Below are 19,136 nucleotides of genomic sequence, written 5' to 3' on the forward strand. Positions count from 1 at the left end.
ATGGCTTTGTGTGTCTTGAAACATTGTTCCAGGCAGAGAGGGCAAGGAGGGGGTGCTGATTAACCAGAAGTGGTTAGGGCTCCCTGGGGCTCAGGGAAGCAGTGTTTCACTCTGCAGGTACCACTGCAGGGTGCTGGATACATAAAATGTTTACAGGCAGGAGCCTGTCTCTGGGCCAACTGTGTTGTAATCGTGCTAGGTTCCTTTGTGAGGTGTCTGCTAGACTGGCCCTTGAGAGTCCTTAAATGTATCATTTCTATTTTTTAAAAAATCTGTTAATGTAGCAGAAGTGACATTATCCTAGAAATAGTTAGCAGCAGAAATTTCTGCTTTCCCTGAATAAGTCTGGATGTTTAAACAATGTACTGAGGCATTTTAAAATGACATTGAGCCATTGAGGTATTTCTGAAGACATATTCCAGCAGTGACCATTTAAAATATGTGTGTGTGTGTGTGTGTGTGTGTGTGTGTGTTTATTTTTATCAGAAAGATTTATAGAGAGAAGGAGACACAGAAAGATCTTCCATCCACTGGTTCATTCTCCCAAGTGGCAGCAATGGCCAAAGTTGAGCTGATCTGAAGCCCAGAGATTCTTCCATGTCTCCCATACAGGTGCAGGGTCCCAAGGCTTTGGGCCACCCTTGACTGTTTCCCAGGGCACAAGCAGGTAGCCACTAGGCTACCATGCCAGGTCCCAGCAGGGAACTTTTGTGGAGCCTGAAAACAAGATAATTATGAGGATGACAACTGAAGAGACCATGACACTGGTTGACACTTGGCCCTGCTCATCGGGCACAGGCTTAACACCTTCTGAACCACGAGTTAGCACTACCTGCCCCTGAGTGATGCTGGCAGCTTTTTATGGAAGTGTAATGCCCTACACTCTGCCCAGTTTCCATTCCGCTCTCTGCTCATCTAGTGTCAGGGATGCTGGGAATGAAGAGGAACCGACACAGCCCAGCCCTCTGGGAGCCTGGCATGAGTGGAATTCCTCCTCTCTATGCCACAGGGTGGGGTCCTGAACCCTGGGCCAGCCTGGCCTAGTCCCTGCACCCACTAGGCCTGTGCTGTGCCCTGTCTTCCCCATCCGTGTGTCCCTGTCATCTCTACTAGGATCTTGCTCCTTTCCAGGGCTTTCATTCCTCCTCTTCCAATCCTTTAGCCCTCCTCAGCGTTGGAGAGTGGCTGGCACCCCAGAGAATGCTCTGGCAGGGAGGATCCCATCAGCACCCCTTGGGTTACCACAGGGAAACTGAGGCACAGAAAGGTCAGTGAGCAGGGGCAACTCTAGGTCCAGAATGCTCAACTCCTGCATCCTGCTCACTCAGCGTCACTGGCTCAGCTTTTGCAGCCTCGTTGTCCTGGATGGGAGGGGACCAGGCTGGCTCTGAGATACGGTGCTTCTGCCCCATGACCCTCAGGCCCCCTGTTTGGGGATGTAGTGGAGCCCCTCTTAAACCTGCCTGCTGGGACCAGCACCTATGTGTGGTGGAGCCCAGGGAAGGCACCCTGAGATGCCTGCAGCTCCGATTTGCTCCTCTCTGATTCATGTTTGTAACAAGTCCTGGGGAGCAGGGGGAGCAGGGGGAGCAGGCCCTGCATGGAAATGTCTGGAGCCGACTTCCCCTCTAGCCCCTGCACCTGTTTCTGATGCCCACTTCTGCCCACTGTTCCTGATCCCGTCCACCACTCAGAGCCCCTTCCTAGGTTCAGAAAGGCTCACGGCCTCCTGGAGCACCACATTCCGCTCACACGCCCCTCACTGCTCCTACTGACTGTCGTGGCACTCAGGGACCTCATTTCATTTGCTGCTCTCAGAGACAGTATGGTGGCTGAGAAGGGAGCTGTTAGGGTCCCCATTCAAGGACAGAGGCTCCTGATCCACAGTGAACTGAACAGCTATGCAGCTGGTGTTGCGTCGGGCCTCAGCTCTGCTACCCAGCGCCCGTGGGTTTCTCGCTTGTCTTTGTTCCTCTTGCCGTCATAGTCACATGATCTTAACCCCAATCCCTTAAAATTTTGCTAATGGATGCAAGATTTTAGACAATTCAGAGAAGAGAAATAGAATGACTCTGATCCAGCACTTTGGTAAACCAGTAGGACACGCGGATGCCCTTCTCACCAGTGTTTCCATGCACTGAATGCGTTATCCGTTAAGCCAAGTAGATTTCGAGAGCAGTGAGCTAAAATCATCCAGGCACAGGGACAAGCAGGGAGAGGGTTGGGGCAAAGATATAACCCGCCAGCTACCAGGACACAGCCATCCTGACACGGGTGTTCAACCAGAGACAGGAAACTTGTCAAGTGTTTACAACACCAGGCTAACTTTGTCTCATGACTTCCCATCAACCCCTTGTGCACCTGCTGCTCAAGTTGTCATTCCTATTTAACACTGGACAACACTGAAACTCAGGGAGGTTAAGGAGCTTGTACAAAGTTGTCACCCAGGAACCCCGAAACAACTTGGAGGCAGTGCATTAGAATCCCCAGACCTGGGTTCACAGAACATCAGTCACTGTCATCAGGGTGGAGGAGGGAAATAGGTGTTTATTGTAAAGTGCGGAGCGATGAGCTAGACATCTACTGCTTAATTCCTGCATTCCCCAAGGATTTAGGGGTGAAGGTTCTTATAGACTGAAACTGGGACTGTGAAGTACATGGTCAGCTCGTGTCAAAGTTTCTGGTTGGTCATCGGTGCTTGTGGTCTTTCTTGCATTGGCCAAGGATGCTGTGCTATTTGAGGAGTTGATCATGGCCAGGTGGGCTCCGGTTGATGGGAGAGGGGCAGGATTATGTGTGTAACTGATAGTTACCTTCTGCCCCGGGATCTGGAATTTCCCTGCCCGGGTCTGGAATTCCCCTAAATAAACCAACCCCTCTGGACAGTCATGGCCAACAAATCACTGAGTCCAGTGATTAGAACATTGTTGGGCCAGTAAAGGACAGGCAGGGAGATAGCTAAGGCTGGGTCCCATCTGCCTTTACATTATAGCAGCTTGGTCTCGAGATAACACTGTTGGTAGATCATCAAGCTTGAATTCAAGTCCACTGAATCCCTTTTTCCACCCCAGGCTTCTTGTATTATGGATCTGAGAAGCTTGGAGACTCCTAAATCTGTTCATCTCACTCCAAGGGAGGCTTGTGTCCCACACAGAACCTTCTAGAAAATGTCTTTTCAGAATCACATTGACTTGGGTGCTAATAACAGTTGAGTTGAAGTGATTGTTTCTCTAACACCATTTATTGGTGTTAGAACATACTTAGAACATATTTAAGTCTGAGAAGTGAGAAATCAAAATGTTGAAACAGGGAGTGAAGACACTTGTAATATGTTGTGTTGGAAATGCATGTTTTGTTCAGCTTTTCCCTGAGCTGGTTTAAAAAAGAAAAAACCAAATAGATAAGTACCAAATCTGTTGCTTTCACAGAACTTGAGGACGGATTTCACATTCCAAAGTTCACTCGGGAAGTGCTAAGCTCAAGGGGTGATGTTTCCACTGCGCTTGGTAGAGTGGTTTCTCAGACACTGTAAACGGTCCAGGAAACATTTGCTTCTGAAATTTGGCTCAGAGTATTCCCTCTCTACCCCACCCCCAACTGGTTATCTGCTCCAGATTCCTGGGATGTTGAGTTTTCGATAGACAAGAGAATCATACGAAGCGTTCTTGTGAACAACCATTGGCCCATACCCAAAAAGACTTACTTAAAATCTTTTCAGTGAAAGGTTTCCCCAGGCAGAGCATGGAGAAAACAGGTTTGAAGCTGGGGAAGGCGGATTGGGTCTCACAACAGCAGTGTCTTCGTGGGCTATAAATCCCTGTTTCTTGCTCCTGGCTGAGGGCGCACTGAACTGCCAGCTCCCTGCACACGGTGTGTTGGAACCTGGGCATCCCTGTGTGGACTTAGAAGAGTGATGCCAGGAAAGGGCCGTTCCACCCTCATGCTGCAGGCCCTTCTGACCCAGTCTGGGATCGTGGCCAGTGTAGATTTGCAGAGAAGTTCAGCAGAAAGGCCTAGACAATGTTAGGGCAGTGTTTTCTCACCCTGGGGACCGAGGACCATGGCCAGGAAGGTTTTGGCGCTTATGAACTGTGATGATTCCTTAGCCACAGAGTCGGATGCTCTGGGGTGTGCCCGGGAACCTGCCTTCCAAGGGAGTTGATGCCACACAGGCGGGACAGCCAGCCAGACTTCAGCAGAGCCACAGCCCCCTGTTTTGACTTGAATGTTACTTCCTCTTACATTCTTTGGCCCCAGTGTCTCCTGCTTTGAAAGTCATTGGTCGGTCACCTCCCTTGTGACACCCCAGTGTTTGTACTGCAAGCTCCTGGGGTCAGGGCCTGGTCCCCTCATCTGGTGTCCCCCACATCTTGCCCGGGAGCAGACCCATGGTGAGATACATGGAATCTTGGCTGAAGGAAGCTGCTGGTAGACTTGCTCTGGTGGCCAAGTGAGCTCTGCAGCAGGGTCTCCGGAGCCCCTGTGGACTGTGGGATCTCCGTGGCGCTGCTGAACACAGACACACGTGTATCCCACAGGCTTGTGTCCCCCTGCCGGGCTTGACATGTTTGATGGCTCCAGATTGTGTGTGTGTGTGTGTGTGTGTGTGTGTGTGTGATGAACTAGAATTCTGTTCTCATCTAACCATGCCATATCCACCACAAACACAGAATCTATTCAGAAGAAGGAGGAAGTGTGCCTGTCCAGGTGGATACAGTGCTTATTCGCACTGTCTGGTCTGTTCTTCAGAACTGTGGAACCCCAGAGTTTCTGCCATTTGCCATCCTAGCCACGCCCCTGGCAAAGACTCAAGTCTTGACAAAGCAGGACAATGTAGTTTATAAGGCTCCATCATCATCAACTTTTTTCCTCCTCCATGAAAACACAGAGGAGCGGGTAAGAAAACTGTCCTCTCCAGGATCCCTTGAGGCTGCCAAGGCCCCAGGCAGAGAGCTGATGTTCTTGGTCTTACCTTTACACCTCGGATAGCAGACTTTCTCAGCCCCGTCCTCTGAATGAGAGAACCAGGCTTTGCAGCATGCTGGACCAATTCCAGAATTAAGATGCAGGGGGGTGAGATGAGGGGAGAGCCCAGCTTCCATCAGAACCGCCGGGGAGCGCCCGAGTGCCTCTCCCATCCACCTGGCTCCAGCAGGTGCTTTCTCCATCCCTGCTCTCCAGCGTGAATTTTGATCACATTTCACTCTGATTTTTTGGGCTCCCTGTCCCAGTCAGTTTGTTGCTGCTGTTAACAGGATACTGTTGACTGAGTCATGTAACTGATTGGCTTATCCATGTGGAGGCCAAGATGTCCAAGATGGGGAAACTGCTCCTGGTGAGGACCTTCTTGCTGTGTCCAGCCATGGCACAAGGGCAAAGAGAGGTGACAGAGTGAAACAGCAGTCATCTATTCACACAGGTGGGTCCTCCCGGCCCTGCACGCCTGCGGCCACACTGCTGCACCAGGACGCAGTCAAGCCACATCATACCGGCTCTTTCTGACCTCTTGCATCCTAATCAGAGCACATCTTTAAAGAACACCCATTTTCCTTTAGTTCATAATGTAAAAAGGACCGCATGGGCGTGGTTCAATTCCCAGAATGCTCAGTTTCTTAGGAACAAGATCAACCAAAAGTATCTTGACCTTGATGGAGACATAAAGGTCGCGGTTTTGATTCTTATCACATGGTTCCCTTTCACAGAAACTTTCCGACTTGCCCCCTCAGATAGAAGACGCTGGCTTGGGCATCAAGGTTGTGTGGTGGGACTTCCTCAGTGGGTCTGCCTCTGCGCTGAGTGTGCATGGTGCTGCAGGCCCCCAGTAGACGCCATGTTCTGGGTACCAGGTCCGCCCCACTGACGCCCAGTCTCACGAGCCATGAACCCCATGCTTTCCCAGGACTAGATGATTGTAGTCAGCATTTCCAGAGCCAGGAGAGCGAGTCCCCAGCCTTGGCATCAGCGGTCTCTAGGTCTCTAAGCTGGGGACTTGTTTGTGCCTTATCTCCCTGCGGGCGTCTTGTTCCACCTGGCTTTTGTTCCTTTATTTGCCCTTCTTTTTGCTTCTGTCTTCCATGACCTCTCCCACCTACCTGCCACACTACAGGCTGCCTACAGATTTGCTGTCAGATCAAGAATCTATGTTGAGGTTTTGTTTTTTTTTTTTTACCAAGTTAATTGTTAACATCACCCACCAACCAGAGAAAATATTCTGCATGCTTAATTAAAATGAGTTGGATGAAGAGACCAAGTAGTTCTTAAAATTTGACAAAGGGATTTTGTATTTCGTTGAGCTTGATTTTTTTTTTAAATAATAAGAAAAGTTGTGTTCATTTCTGTGCGAGGAAGTGTCTCAGTTGGGAAGCAAATGGATAGGGGTTTTTTTATATTTTTAAGGTTTATTTATTTATTAGAAGGCAGGGAGAAAGAGATCCATCTTGTGGTTCACTCCATATATGGCAGCACTTTCTGGGACAAACCAAAGCAAGGAAATCAGAGCTGCTTCTGGGTGTCCCACAGGGGGGCAGGAACCCAAGCCCTTGGGACATGTTAGGCTGCTTTCCCAGATTTCATAGTGACGAGCAGAACTGCAAAAAAGCAGCCACATCTTGAACCCATCTGCAGGTAGCGGCTTGATTCACTGTGATACCACATTACTGAAAAATACAGTTTAAGCAATCACAAACATCAGTCATCAGCAGTCACCTCTGGGGATGGGAGATCAAAGCGGCCAAGACCTGAACTGACAAAGGCTTTTTTCTCAATAGGTATGCAGTTTATATTGTGTTCAGTCTCACTGAAAACTTGGCAGAAAATAAAGTTATCAAGAATGTACTTTTCTTCCTCTGAGACCATTGCATAAAGCAAATGGATAGTTTTAAATCTAGGATGAAGAAAACGATCTCTAAGATCTGCAACACCAGCTTCCATTTTGCTTACTTGAGGTTTATGCTAAAGCGTTTTTCTAGGTGGATCTGTGTTATTTTAAGTTTTTTTTTTTTTCAGAAACCCTCTACAGCGCCTTTGTTTATTTAAATCTGTAAAAGGTGGTTGTTGGGAGTTTGCCAGCTGACGGGTGTTTCCGTGGCCTGAGTACTAGATTCAGATGGTCTGAGAACTCTCATCAGCTTTCGCTTAAACACTCCTGTGTGCAGAGTAACTACACACACACAATGTAAAGTCTGTACACTCCCAGAAAGCAGTGTTGGCTAAGCGCCGAGGCTCTGCTGTGGATTTGTTTTAGCAAAGGCTCTTTTTCCACTCTCTCCGGCCCCAGCGTAGTCTCTCGAGGACCACTTCTAAAATCACGTTTCTTCTGGCAGACACCTCTCTTTTACTCTTCATTTTTTCTTTTACATGTCTCCCTGCTTCGTCGTCTCCTGTCCTTTTCATGTGTAACTTCCGTGAAAAAGCAAATAGTACTCACACGGGCCCTGTGATGATGACTTGAGGCCACATAAGCCTAGTTCTTTAAAAAAATAAAATAAAAAGGAAGGAAGAAAAGGGTACTCTGGTTCAAAATTGTACCTGGTATTTGAGGACCTTGTGGGTCGCTCTGAATCCCCTCCAGTGGTGACCCTGTCAGACCTTTTGGTGTCTGCCCTCTCTGAAAGGAGCCTTAAGGCGGGCGGTGTATCTTTTTGCTTGGAATTGCACTTGCATCCAGTAGCACATCCAGTCCATTCAGTGGATCACAGCTCCCCTGAGCACACGGGTTCGTTCTCTCCTGAGTTCCTAGTCTCTTCTTCAGGGAAGAGGGAACCCTGCTCTGGGGTAAGCAGGAGGAAAGGGAAGAGGCGTTGGCTTTAGGTAGCGTTCCTGCCCTTTGGTTCCTGCAGAGAAATTATTTTGAGAAAGACCTTAAGATCATTTGTGTTTGGCCAGCACTGCAGGTCAGGTGCCTCCTCGCCTGGACCCTGGTGCCAGGTGATACCAGCGGTGCTGCAGGGAGAAAGGTCCTGATTTGCAAGCTGTCCTCCAGGCGAAATAACTGTATCTTTCAACACAGAGGTCACTCGGACTTCACTTCTAGTGGTTTAAGAGACCATGTTGATGGAACAGAAATGACACATCCGATGCCACCTGTCATTTTGAGACTCCTTCAATTGCAGAGTTACTTAGTTGAAAAGTTTCCATTGTTGATTTATTAGCATAGCAAGGGAAAAGATTGACCGGACAAGTCTGTGGCACAAACTCAGAAGCCGGTCCTTGAATCAGATCTCTTCACTCATTTCCCCAAATCTTAAAAGTGAAAACTATTTAACTATCAGAACCCACGGAGTTAGTAGGTTTCAAAATCCATGGGTTGCTCAGTCAGGTCTGTAGCTGGTGTCGTGTTCGCACACACTGGCTTGCTCGGGGCCCCTAGTCCCAGGTAAGTGCTGTGGAAATGGCTGTCAGCAGTGTGTGCATACTGACTACAGAGCCAGGCCTTTCCTGGCAGGGCCCTCAGGTGCGGAGGCCACGCACCTGCAGAGGCTGACTCCTTCACTCTGCAGGCGACGAGAAGCCATGTGCTCATAGTCTGAGCTTGCAGTGGGTGGTTCGTTTTAAAGGCCCATTGTGTGCAAGGTGTCCCGTGGGAGTTCATCTGACCAGTCAAGGTTTCATGTTTTGTACATAGTCATGTTCAGGTCAGGAACTCAGATTCCTTGGCGAGCTTTGGATGGATTAGAGGAATTTGCATCAGGTTGCTTAGAGTTGCTTTGGGTTCAGTTGGGTTTCATCTAGATGTTGGGGTCAGTCTGTTCTCCCTGCTAACCCTCTCTCCCTTTCATCGTCCGTTGTCTCTTGGAAGTGAAAGATAACTTGAACTCCCTGTTTGTGTATCCTGGGCCCCAAGCGTCATCCAGTGACCAAGCCAATACAGTGTCGTCAGTCCCAACCCCAGCCAAAAGCTGGATCCAGGGGGACTGTGAGAGTCGGTGTGCTGGGTGCTTAATACTCGGTGAGCATGAGGTTCACTTTTCAGTGAGCATTGATCCAGCAGCGGCCCCATCTGCATCCCGTGAGGCCCCTCAGTTGTTTTGGGGAGTGATTAAGGAGCCCTGTTTTCTGCCTGGCTCTAGAGGCAGTAAGCTAGGGTCCAAGCCTACAAGTTAACAAGCTGGCTGGGATTTTGTTCCCTAACCCATCCCGTGACTATGATTGCTAACCCAGTGTCTTGTGTTTTTTTTTTTCTTTCCTCTGTGTCCTGTTGTCTTTTTGTTTGTTTGTTTCCTTTTTTTTTTTCTTTACATCAATGTGCTTTTTCCTCTGTGTGAATAATTGTGTGTCTAGAAACAGCCATGGAGTGATTTTGCTGTTCTGAATGGGGGAAAGATTAATAGTGACATTTGGAAGGCAAGTATATTGTCAGCTCGGAGATGCCGCGTTTCCCCTTCTGCATGGCTGTGGCTGTATGTCCCTTCTCTGTGAGCATCGTGCCTCATGCAGGGTCGCAGTAAGTGGGCTGCTAGCTCACACTCACGCAGCCTCTCTTGAGATCTCCCTTGGCAAATGCCTTCAGACTCACTGTGCCCGTTCCCTGTGGTCCTGTGAGAGCGGGCGCTTGCACCTGGTCCGCTCCCAGCAGCCCTTGCATGCCTGCTGTCACCTGAGCTCACAGCCACGCTCTGCCTCTCACTGGGACGTCTCCTCTGGCCTCTGGCATTGGAGATGATGTCACGGCCACTCCCGCATTGTACGTTAACATGGATGTGTCTTCCCCAGGATTTGCACGCAGCCACGGTGAACCCGGATCCCAGTTTGAAAGAGTTTGAAGGCGCAACTCTACGCTATGCATCTCTGAAACTCAGGTAGGGCATTGCGTGGAGGTGCGCCAACACACGGCTCTGTGCCGCTGGGGTTTGTGCCAGAATTCTAAGCCCAGCTCTGCTTTTTGCTTCCAGAAATGTGCCGCATTCAGACGATGACGATTCCTGTAGCATCAACAGTGACCCGGAAGCCAAGGTTTGTGAGAGTAACGGGGCTTTCAGCGACCGGGTTAATATTCTTACGTCAAAGTAATGACTTTGGAGAATGGCCCAGTTTTTACAAACCACCTGCCCAGAGCCACTTACTAAGTAATTACCACGTTGATCTTGTCTCTCCCCTAATTAATCTCCTTAGCACTCTAAGAAAATCTCCAGGCCACAATAGGGTTGGGGAGGGCTTGGGATTTTGATACATCAAGTTCTGCATCAGCGCTTGGCACAATGCAGGAAGTCAGAAGTGTTCTTCCCGTGAGTGGGTGTAAGACGCTCAGAACGACACGCCAGGCTGGACCAGGCGTGGAGTGAGAGAGGTGCAGGACTCCTCAGATCCACCTGTGCCAGCACAGCTTCATGCCCGTGTCACATTGGCCATCCCCACTGTCAGCCCTGGGGGGTGTCATGCCTTATCCCACGCCACCTCCAGCCAACAGCTAACAGAGATGCTGTTCTCTGTCCCGTTTTCGAAGTGTGTGCTGGGTGCTGGCAGGCTCGACAGGTGGGCACATGGCTGATGCAGCCAGATGCTAAAATTGACCTGCAGGGTTTTCTTAATGCCCCCTAATGACAATAACAATCTTTCGGTTTGCATTGGTTCAGCTTTGTGATTCTTTTACTTTCTGATGGCCTAAAAGCAGTGAGAGTGTAGCAGAAACTATGCCTGAGATTTACAATGTTGTTCTTTTCCTGGGCCAGCGGCTGTGGCTCCATCTTCTCTACACAGTGGTGACGGTGACCCCAGATCCCAGGCAAGCCCTCAGCCTTCCTGGGGAAATGCCCAACACTCCACAGTCGTGGTGTCCCCTCGGCTGGGCGTGGTCATTGTGTTTTCTGTATAGGAAGTGTCCTGCTTAGGATGCGATTCTTGCAGCGTAACCCCACTGTAAGCCCAGAGCATCTGCGTTTACCTCGAGGATTCTTGGGGTGAATGGCAGAAGCCTGGAAGGCAGTGTGGATGCCACAAGGATGCTTGTGGACTACACGTGCTTGCAGCTGCCCTGTGCCACCTGCACGTCCTGGAGGTCCCCGTGCTGTGGGAAGTCAGCGTCAACAGGGGGACCCACAGGTGTGCTGGGAGGAATGGGAGAGTTTAGACTCTACTCCGTATAACTATCACGCGGTGCTCAAGCCTTCCTGGGACATAAGCCCTGGCTCAGGCTTCACTAGAAAGTCATTGTGACAGTGACTTGAGCGCTGAGTGGTACCTTGGGCAGGGCTTTAATGATGCCGACTTATCTTCACACGAGTGCCATGTGGGCAGGTGCACAAGATGAGGCATGGAGAGCGGGGCGGTCAGGAGGCCAAAGCTGGGGTCTGACTCCAGTGTCGCAGACATAGAGACTGAGACATTTGGAATTGGCCACAGCTGGTGCCATGGGGCCTGTGTCCTTGAAAACCATGGGCAAACAGCAAGCAAAGGGGCATGAGGAGTGATCACCATGAAAGTTATGATGGGAGGCTGGGAGATGCCCCCCAAATCCCTGGATGAAACTGCTAGGCTGGAAAGTCCAGATCCCTTCAGACTATCAGCGTGGAGGCGCTTCCGAGCCTCTTGGCTTCTTGGCAATCCCGCACTCAACGAAAGCTCAATACGCAGTGAAACCCCAATGGTAGCAGTAGCAGTGGTGATACGGAATAGCCACGCACACTTGTGTACAGGCACTTGCTCACATGAGGGCGCCCTCAGGCATGGACATGCATATCCATTCCCCTACAGACGTGTGTCTTTGAAAATGGGTTTCGAGCCCACCCAGTTACACAGTGAGCTTGTTTAGAGCTGATGATGATATAGTGTCTGTTTGGGTGCAAGCCAGAGCTCTCTGTTTAACCTTTCTACTTTGGAATTGCTACAGCTGTATGATACACAAGCTACCAAGACCCCTGTGCCCTCAACTTCACCCTCCCTGATAGTGGCAACTTCGTCATGACAATTCAGTTACCAACACTAAGAAATCAACCTCAGTACCATCCCCTCCCCACCCCCCCGCACACACACTGTCCCTTTTCAGTCCCAGAACTCCATCTAAGACACTGCATGGCGTGGGGTGAGCTCTTTGTGAAATCATGTTTCCTAGCCCTTTCCACAGTTCTCCTGCTTGCAGCTCTTAATTCCATGGCCAAAGTCCATGTGCGAACAGTGCCATGGCCCGTGCAGGAAGCTCCCGCGCGAGGAGCAGTTCGCAGCCTCAGCAGAACAGAACTGTAGCTTTATAAGAGCAAGTGACTACTGGTAGCCGCTGTCAGAGGGTCCAGGCCATCTCTCTGTGGCCGCTAGAACTTAGTGCAGACTTGCTTTCCAGAGCCAGCAGCAGCCTGGAGCCCCTTGCGTCACCACCTCGCGGCCACCTTTGCCTGCATGCCGGTTGCCCAGTAGCTCCCTCACTTTTACTCACTGTTGCTTTTGTTGCCTCTGAGTTCCTACTCCTCCACGGGAAAGCTTCCCCTTCTTAAATTATCAGTGGAACGGGACGTTTCATGCAACGGTTGGTATTTTTATCTGTGTTTATCCTTCTTATTTCTTATTCCTGTTTCTTGAGATATATTTTGTGTCGTTGCAAGGTAGAATTACAGAGAGGGAGTAGCACATACAGAGGAGAGAAAAGAGACAGATCTTTCATCTGCTGGTTCACTCTCCCAATGGCCACAGCGACCAGAGCTGGGCCCGGAGCCTAAACCAAGAGCCTGGGTTCCATCTGGGCCTCCCATGTGGGTGACGAGAGTCCGAGCTCTTAGGCCATCTTGCGCTGCTTTCCCAGGTGCCACAGCAGGAGCGGGATTGGAAGCAGAGCAGCCGGGGTTCAGACCAGCGTTCCTGTGGGATGCCAGCATCGCAGTCAGTGGTTTAACCCACTGTACAGCCATGCTAGCCTCTCCTATACTTTTCTAAGTTTAAAACTTTGTGCTACTATAATTTTTCACATGTCTTTGATTTTTTTTGTCTGTTTGGTTTCACTTGTCCACAGGGAGATGGTTTGACATTTTCTGTGGATGCAAAGCCTTTGTAGAGTATTGCCTTTCAAGCCCCCCTGGTCGAGAGCAGAGCTTGCTGGCGTATGAGGGACTTTAGAGGCTTCACATAGAATTTAAGCATATGTTTTCTTATTATGGATTCATTGATTTGAAAGAGTTGCAGAGTGAGTGGGAGACATGAGAGAGAGGGCTTTCATCCACGGATTTACTTCTCAGATGACTGTAACAGCCAGTGCTGGGCTAGGCGGCAGCCAGGAGCCAGGAGCCGCATCTGGGTCTCCCACATGAATACCAGGGCCCTCCCCTCCCCTGCTTTTCCCAGCACATTAGCAGGAAGCTGGGCCGGAAGTGGAGCAGGCAAGCCTTGAACTGCTGCACCAACGGGATGTGAGTGCTGCAGGGAGTGGTTTACCTGCTGTGACACATGCTGGGCCATTAAGGGACTAACTTCATTCTGATGCAACTTTCTGAAATCTAGGTCTGATTTTTACAATGGGAATTTTTTTAATAAATATATGTGCAACTTGTAAGATCTCTGACACCAGGATAAATACCTTTTAATTCCATTTTTCTGTGAAGTTTTTTGGAACTACCTCCCTGAATAAAGGTAGCCAGGGGGCCTGCACTTCTCAGTCCTCTCCCTTACACAATGTGTCCTTCCTCCTTTAATGTCTTAGAGCCCAAAACGAACGCTTTGTCAAGGCACACTGCTGAACAAATGTTTTGTGAACACTAAAATAAATACCAGCTACAGTCAAATTATGGAAAATCAAACGCTTCCAAAGGCAGGTCCTGGCCTCTCTCCTTTGTGTTAAGCCTGCCTAGATTTTTGTGAAGGAAAAGTTCTGCCACCTGGCGGACAGTGCTGAAAATCACACCTTTGACGAAACAGACTCTGATTCCTGTGTGAAGATATAGAAGATACAAATATAGATATGGGGCCCGGTGGCGTGGCCTAGCGGCTAAAGGTCCTTGCCTTGAACGCCCCGGGATCCCATATAGGCGCCGGTTATAATCCCGGCAGCTCCACTTCCTATCCAGCTCCCTGCTTGTGGCCTGGGAAAGCAGTCGAGGACGGCCCAAGGCATTGGAACCCTGCACCCGTGTGGGAAACCTGGAAGAGGTTCCAGGTTCCTGGCTTCGGATCAGCACAGCACCGGCCCGTTGCGGCTCACTTGGGGAGTGAATCATCGGATGGAGGATCTTCCTCTCTGTCTCTCCTCCTCTCTGTATATCCAGCTTTCCAATAATAATAAAATCTTTAAAAAAAAAAAAAACAAATATAGATATGGAAGTACGTCGGATGTGACCTGGGCCTCTTTTTATAGGTGAACACCATGAGCCCTGTGGCGCCCAGTTATTGATGGAGAAGGAAGTACATGGTGGGACTGTACCCCGTTCCCTTCCTGACGTTAGTGTATAATAAATTATGTTTGCAGTGTTTGTGACTGAGGTGGGTTTTAGAATGGCTCGGGCAATGTTGACCTCTTGAAGTATGTGACAGGGAATGGGCACAGACGATCATGTTGCCCGAAGCTTCGAGTCTGCACGTTTTAACCCCCTTGTTGGTGAGATGATGAGGTCCTCATGTTGGAAGTCCCTTGATTCTAGATGGTTCCCACTAGCGCCATCAGCAGCTGATGCTTAGAACAGGCAAAACCATTCAGGGTTGGTTTACTCCCCCCGTAGCCTCCACAGCCAGCACTGTGTGGACCAGGCCCATCTTAGGAGCTGCTTTCAGGTTTCCCACATGGGTTCAGGGCCAAGCACCTGAGCCGTGTCCCTCTGCTTTTCCCAGGTGCTTCTAGCAGGGAGCTGGATGGGCTGTCGAACAGTTAGGACTGCAACCAAGGTCCATATTGGGATGTCAGCAGCGTCGCATGTGGCAGTTTTATATGCTGTGCCGCAGTGCTGGCCCCCACCATTCGCCCTGTCCCTAAGCTAGTAACCGCCAGAACTGGGACTGGAGTTCAGGTGTGTCGGACTCCCAAGCCCAGGAAGGGATGGGTCCCAGCCAGCTGCACAGCAGACAGCCCTAGGAGCAGAGCCCAGTCCAGGTCACCCCACCAAGGACCTCCCGCTACAGTTGTGTCTGACTGACAGCCAGTTCTCAGCTAGCTGAGGATTCTCTGAAAGCTTGGCCCAGCTCCCTAGTGAGTCTGTTATTATAACCTGCCCCAGATAGACGGTGGGCGGGGAAGGACTGGGCACAAACCCATCAATAGAGCTGACGGAGGAGCCTTCTGAAAAGAACAGGGAGTGAGCGTGAGAGTCTGAGATTCCTCTGTGAGCTTTATCTGAGCCCTAGCTTGGATCCTATTAGCATAGATTTTCATGGAGTAATTCTATTAGGGGTTACTGGCCGGATTAGCGCTAACAGACAAACAGGAAGTGGTAGAGAACATCTTTTCTCATTGAGATTTATTTCTGGTTCGTGTAGCAAGTTCATTATCATTAGCTAGCATTTCTATGGGGTTTTGCAGGTGCGTGTATTTCTCAGGATTGATTTTTGTTGTTGTTGTTGTTGGCTCAGCTTTCCTCTTTGCAGAAATCCTGGCAGGTCTGCAGAACATGGAGCCGAGCTGTGTTGTTGGCTCCTGAGCTGAGCTGTGCGTGTGCCCTGATGGGGTCGTGTTCAGGGACTCCACGTGCTGATGGCTCGAGGATTGGCATCACGGGTCAGAGTGCAGAGGCTGGACCCACGCTGCTGGGGTCCAAAGTCAGGGTTCTGCTGCTCAGCTGGGTGGTCTCAGGCAAGTGAGTTGGGTCATGTACATAGAAGAGGACAGTCATGGTGCCCGCCTCACACAGCCGTTGTAAACCCTGAGCCAATACACCTGCTACAGGACACAGGCATCCCACACTTCTGTCACGTGACACACTCCCGTCCCACAGGAGCCATCATTGCTGCCCCTGCTAGAGAAGGGACTGGAGACATCCTCTGTCTCCAAGGAGGAGACAACAAACGGGCAAGTTCAAGGCCTTGTCTAGGATGAGCCAAGCTTTCGTGGTAGGAGGCTGTGCTGAGGACACCCACCTGGGATTCATGGCAGGGTGGCTCTTATGGCTTCCCAAAGGCAGATGATGCCTGAGCTAATGAGTGCACTTGACTGCGATGGGATTTAGTGATTCTGTCTCTCACTCCCCCCACCCCCTACTTTGCTGTAAGTTTAAGTACCAGGCCTTGGGAAAGGATTTCATATGTCCATCAATTTGTATTCATTTTCAGCAAGCGCTTTTAGGAGCAGATGTGATAAGGATAAGGTCTGTTCTGACTTGTCCAGTCTCTGGATAGCAAGCTTTCTGTTATCCCATCCTGTATGCTGTGTGACAAACTGCGCAAACTCTGTGGCTTCAAACACTGTAATCTTTTTGGGTTTGGGAGTTTGGAGAAGGTTCGGTGGTGCAGTTCCCCTGTGCTCCACAAGGGGGCAGCTGGGGCCCGCATCATCCACTTAACAAGATGACTTTTTCACCCCCATGACCTGCCTTTTCCCCCTCCAAGACCCTCTCCCAACTCCAGGGTGCTCTACTGGTGCTGCTTGGAACAGCTGTCTTGAGATGGGCAATTGTACTTCCCAGCTGGCATCTGGCTTCCAGGGAGCCAAGACCAGGGATGTTCCTGGAAATGGCACTGTGTCCCTGGCATCGTCATGTTCTGTTGGTCACATCCTAGCCTCAAGGTGAAATGGTGGGATTTTTGTCTTCCAGAATTTTCTGTAAAGTGTTTTCACGTGAGCACAGTTCCCACCAGTCCTGCCAGTAGTGGCACTGGGCTGCCTTGTGGCCATGAGCACCTGCAGGCAGGCAGGGTCATTCCCCAGGTCTCTGCTGTGTTTTGGGTGCCTCTTCCCAGAGATCCTAATGACTGTTGATGCAGTCTGACTTTGGTGTTTAGAACAGGGCCTTCAGCAGGTGAACAACTGAGGTCAGCAGTGTTGAATGCTGGAGATTTTGTTGGACGAGGAAGCAGGAACATGGGGGATATATTTGCATATCCTACCCCCCACATGGGGTGCTCTGCACCACCTCTGAACATGGCCAGCAAGGCCATATCCCCAAGTGCAGGCTCAGGCCCTTGCACCAGAGCTAGGAGCCCAGACAAACCGCTTCTTTATAAAGTTATGCATCCTCAGGTGTTTGGATATAGTAACAAAATGGTCTAGTGTAGCCAACCTCCATCCCAGTCTCCAAGCCTGCAAATCGTTACTTTTGCAGTTGAAATTTTCTGATATGTAAGAGCTTAAGTTAAACCACACAGGGAAAAAAAAAAAAACCTAAAATGGAAAATGCCTCATAGTACTAAAGTGGCCGTGGTTCTCCAGGAAGCCATCCACAGGTCAGCTCCCATGACCACGACCACCAGCAGGCACTGGGCAGCTACCACCAACAGCATTCAGACCCTCTGCCCGCCACCGAGCTACATGGGCTGGAACTCCTTCTGGGTATCCTATGTGGGTGCAGGGTACCAAGGCTTTGGGCCATCTTCCAGTGCTTTCCCAGGCCACAAGCAGGGAGCTGGATAGGGAGTGGAACAGCCGGGACTTGAACCTACATCTGTATGGGATGTAGGCATTGCAGGTGGAAGCTTTAACGTGCCTCACCACAGCACTGCCCCCTCCTCCTTGAGGGCTTCTGTCTCCTTAGAGAGTTGCCTGTGGCTCCTGTCCAGGTCTTCCCTGTAATCCCTCAGTGCCTGCGTCTGGGTGTCACCATGAGCAGAAGGTTACCTTGGCTGGCATTTCTCTTGCCTTCTTTGAAAAGCTGCAAGGTGAAGACTCACCTCACCCCTCTGCCTTCCCTCACCGCACCCCTCCACCCCCCCTCACCTCGCCCCTCCACCTTCCCCCACCTCGCCCCTCCACCCCCCTCACCTCGCCCCTCCACCTTCCCCCACCTCGCCCCTCCACCCCCCTCACCTCGCCCCTCCACCTTCCCCCACCTCGCCCCTCCGCCCACCTCGCCCCTCCACCCCCCTCACCTCGCCCCTCCGCCACCCTCACCTCGCCCCTCCGCCTTCCCCCACCTCGCCCCTGCACCCCCTCATCTCGCCCCTCCGCCCCCCCTCACCTCGCCCCTCCGCCCTCCCTCACCTCACCCCTCCACCTTCCCTCGCGTTGCTTGATCGCCTTTCTGATGGCTTTGCCTTGGATGAGCAGAGACCTCCAGAAGCAAACCTAACCGACAGAATTGAAGCACTGGCTCTGTGCTTGGCACTTCCCTGCATATTGATGGTAGACAGAAGCTGCTAGCCTTGGGAACCCTGAGCCCAAGGGGCCAGTGGAGGGGCTTGTTGCAGTGGGGGCGGGGGACAGTGTTGACTGTCGGAAGACCCCCTGTGACTGCCCGTGTGTGCATCTAATGGGCTGAGAGGCCTCGGGCAGGCAACTCCTATCCAGCGAGCCTCATCCATCAAGGAAAGAATCCAAGGAAAGGGGCGGTGGGGAGGCAGACATTGTCTAGCAGTTAAGATGCCCACGTCCCACATCAGGGTACTTGGGCTCAACTCCAGGCTCTGGCCTCCGACTCCAGCTTCCTGCTCATGCGCTCCCTGGAGGCTGCAATGATGACTCAGGTGAGTGAGTGCCTGCCCCCATGTGGGGGACCTGGATTAAGTGCCTGCCTCCTGGCTTTAGCCTGGCCCAGCGCTGGCTGGGATAGGCAATTGGGAATAGGTGCTCTCCTTGTCTTTGGCATCTGGCAGAGTTCTTAAGAGACGGAAGTTGGAGAACCAGGCTTCTCTACCCTGAGCCAGGGCCCACAGCCTCTGTCCACCGCTTCCTGCCTCGCGTTGCCTTCCCTGTCACTCCTGGTGCAGTCTGAGGAGTCTGCGACTCCCCTGGCTGCTGCCTCTGGGCCCCTCCTCCTGCCTGTATCCCTGTGATGGTCACTGCTGGCCAGGCCCGATCACTCAGCAGGAGCTTCAGGTTGCTGGGATCCACTGGGCTTCTTGAGGGTCCCGCTGCTGATCACTCCTGGCGTCTGTCCATTCATGACTCCGCTGGGAGCGCAGCTGTCATGGTGTCTGCAGGTGGCAGATCCGGTGCACGGGGTGTGGGCCGCCACCTGTCTGGGGGAGCGTCCTAGGAGTGCAGGTTTGTGCTCGGGACCTGACGCATCTGCACATACGCTGGCCGGTGGCAGCACCGCTTTGTTCTGTCTGTGGGTCAGGCTGTGTCCTTGCCTCAGACACCT

General features: G+C 51.2%; 1 protein-coding gene across 4 annotated transcripts in view; it reads left to right on the forward strand.

Moving 5' to 3' along the window:
• The window catches only part of APBB2 (amyloid beta precursor protein binding family B member 2), a 272,222-nt gene that overhangs the window by 199,063 nt on the left and 54,023 nt on the right, over positions 1 to 19,136 (forward strand). For 3 of the 4 annotated variants that reach the window (XM_058670169.1, XM_058670170.1, XM_058670171.1), the window contains 3 exons: positions 9,280 to 9,342; positions 9,712 to 9,797; positions 9,891 to 9,951. In XM_058670169.1, the coding sequence (XP_058526152.1) occupies positions 9,280 to 9,342; positions 9,712 to 9,797; positions 9,891 to 9,951 (210 nt within the window). The remainder of the gene's footprint in view (positions 1 to 9,279; positions 9,343 to 9,711; positions 9,798 to 9,890; positions 9,952 to 19,136) is intronic. The other variant, XM_058670172.1, reaches the window with a different exon arrangement.

Source organism: Ochotona princeps, chromosome 11 (genome assembly GCF_030435755.1).
Source record: "Ochotona princeps isolate mOchPri1 chromosome 11, mOchPri1.hap1, whole genome shotgun sequence".
In the NCBI taxonomy this organism is placed as follows: domain Eukaryota; kingdom Metazoa; phylum Chordata; class Mammalia; order Lagomorpha; family Ochotonidae; genus Ochotona; species Ochotona princeps.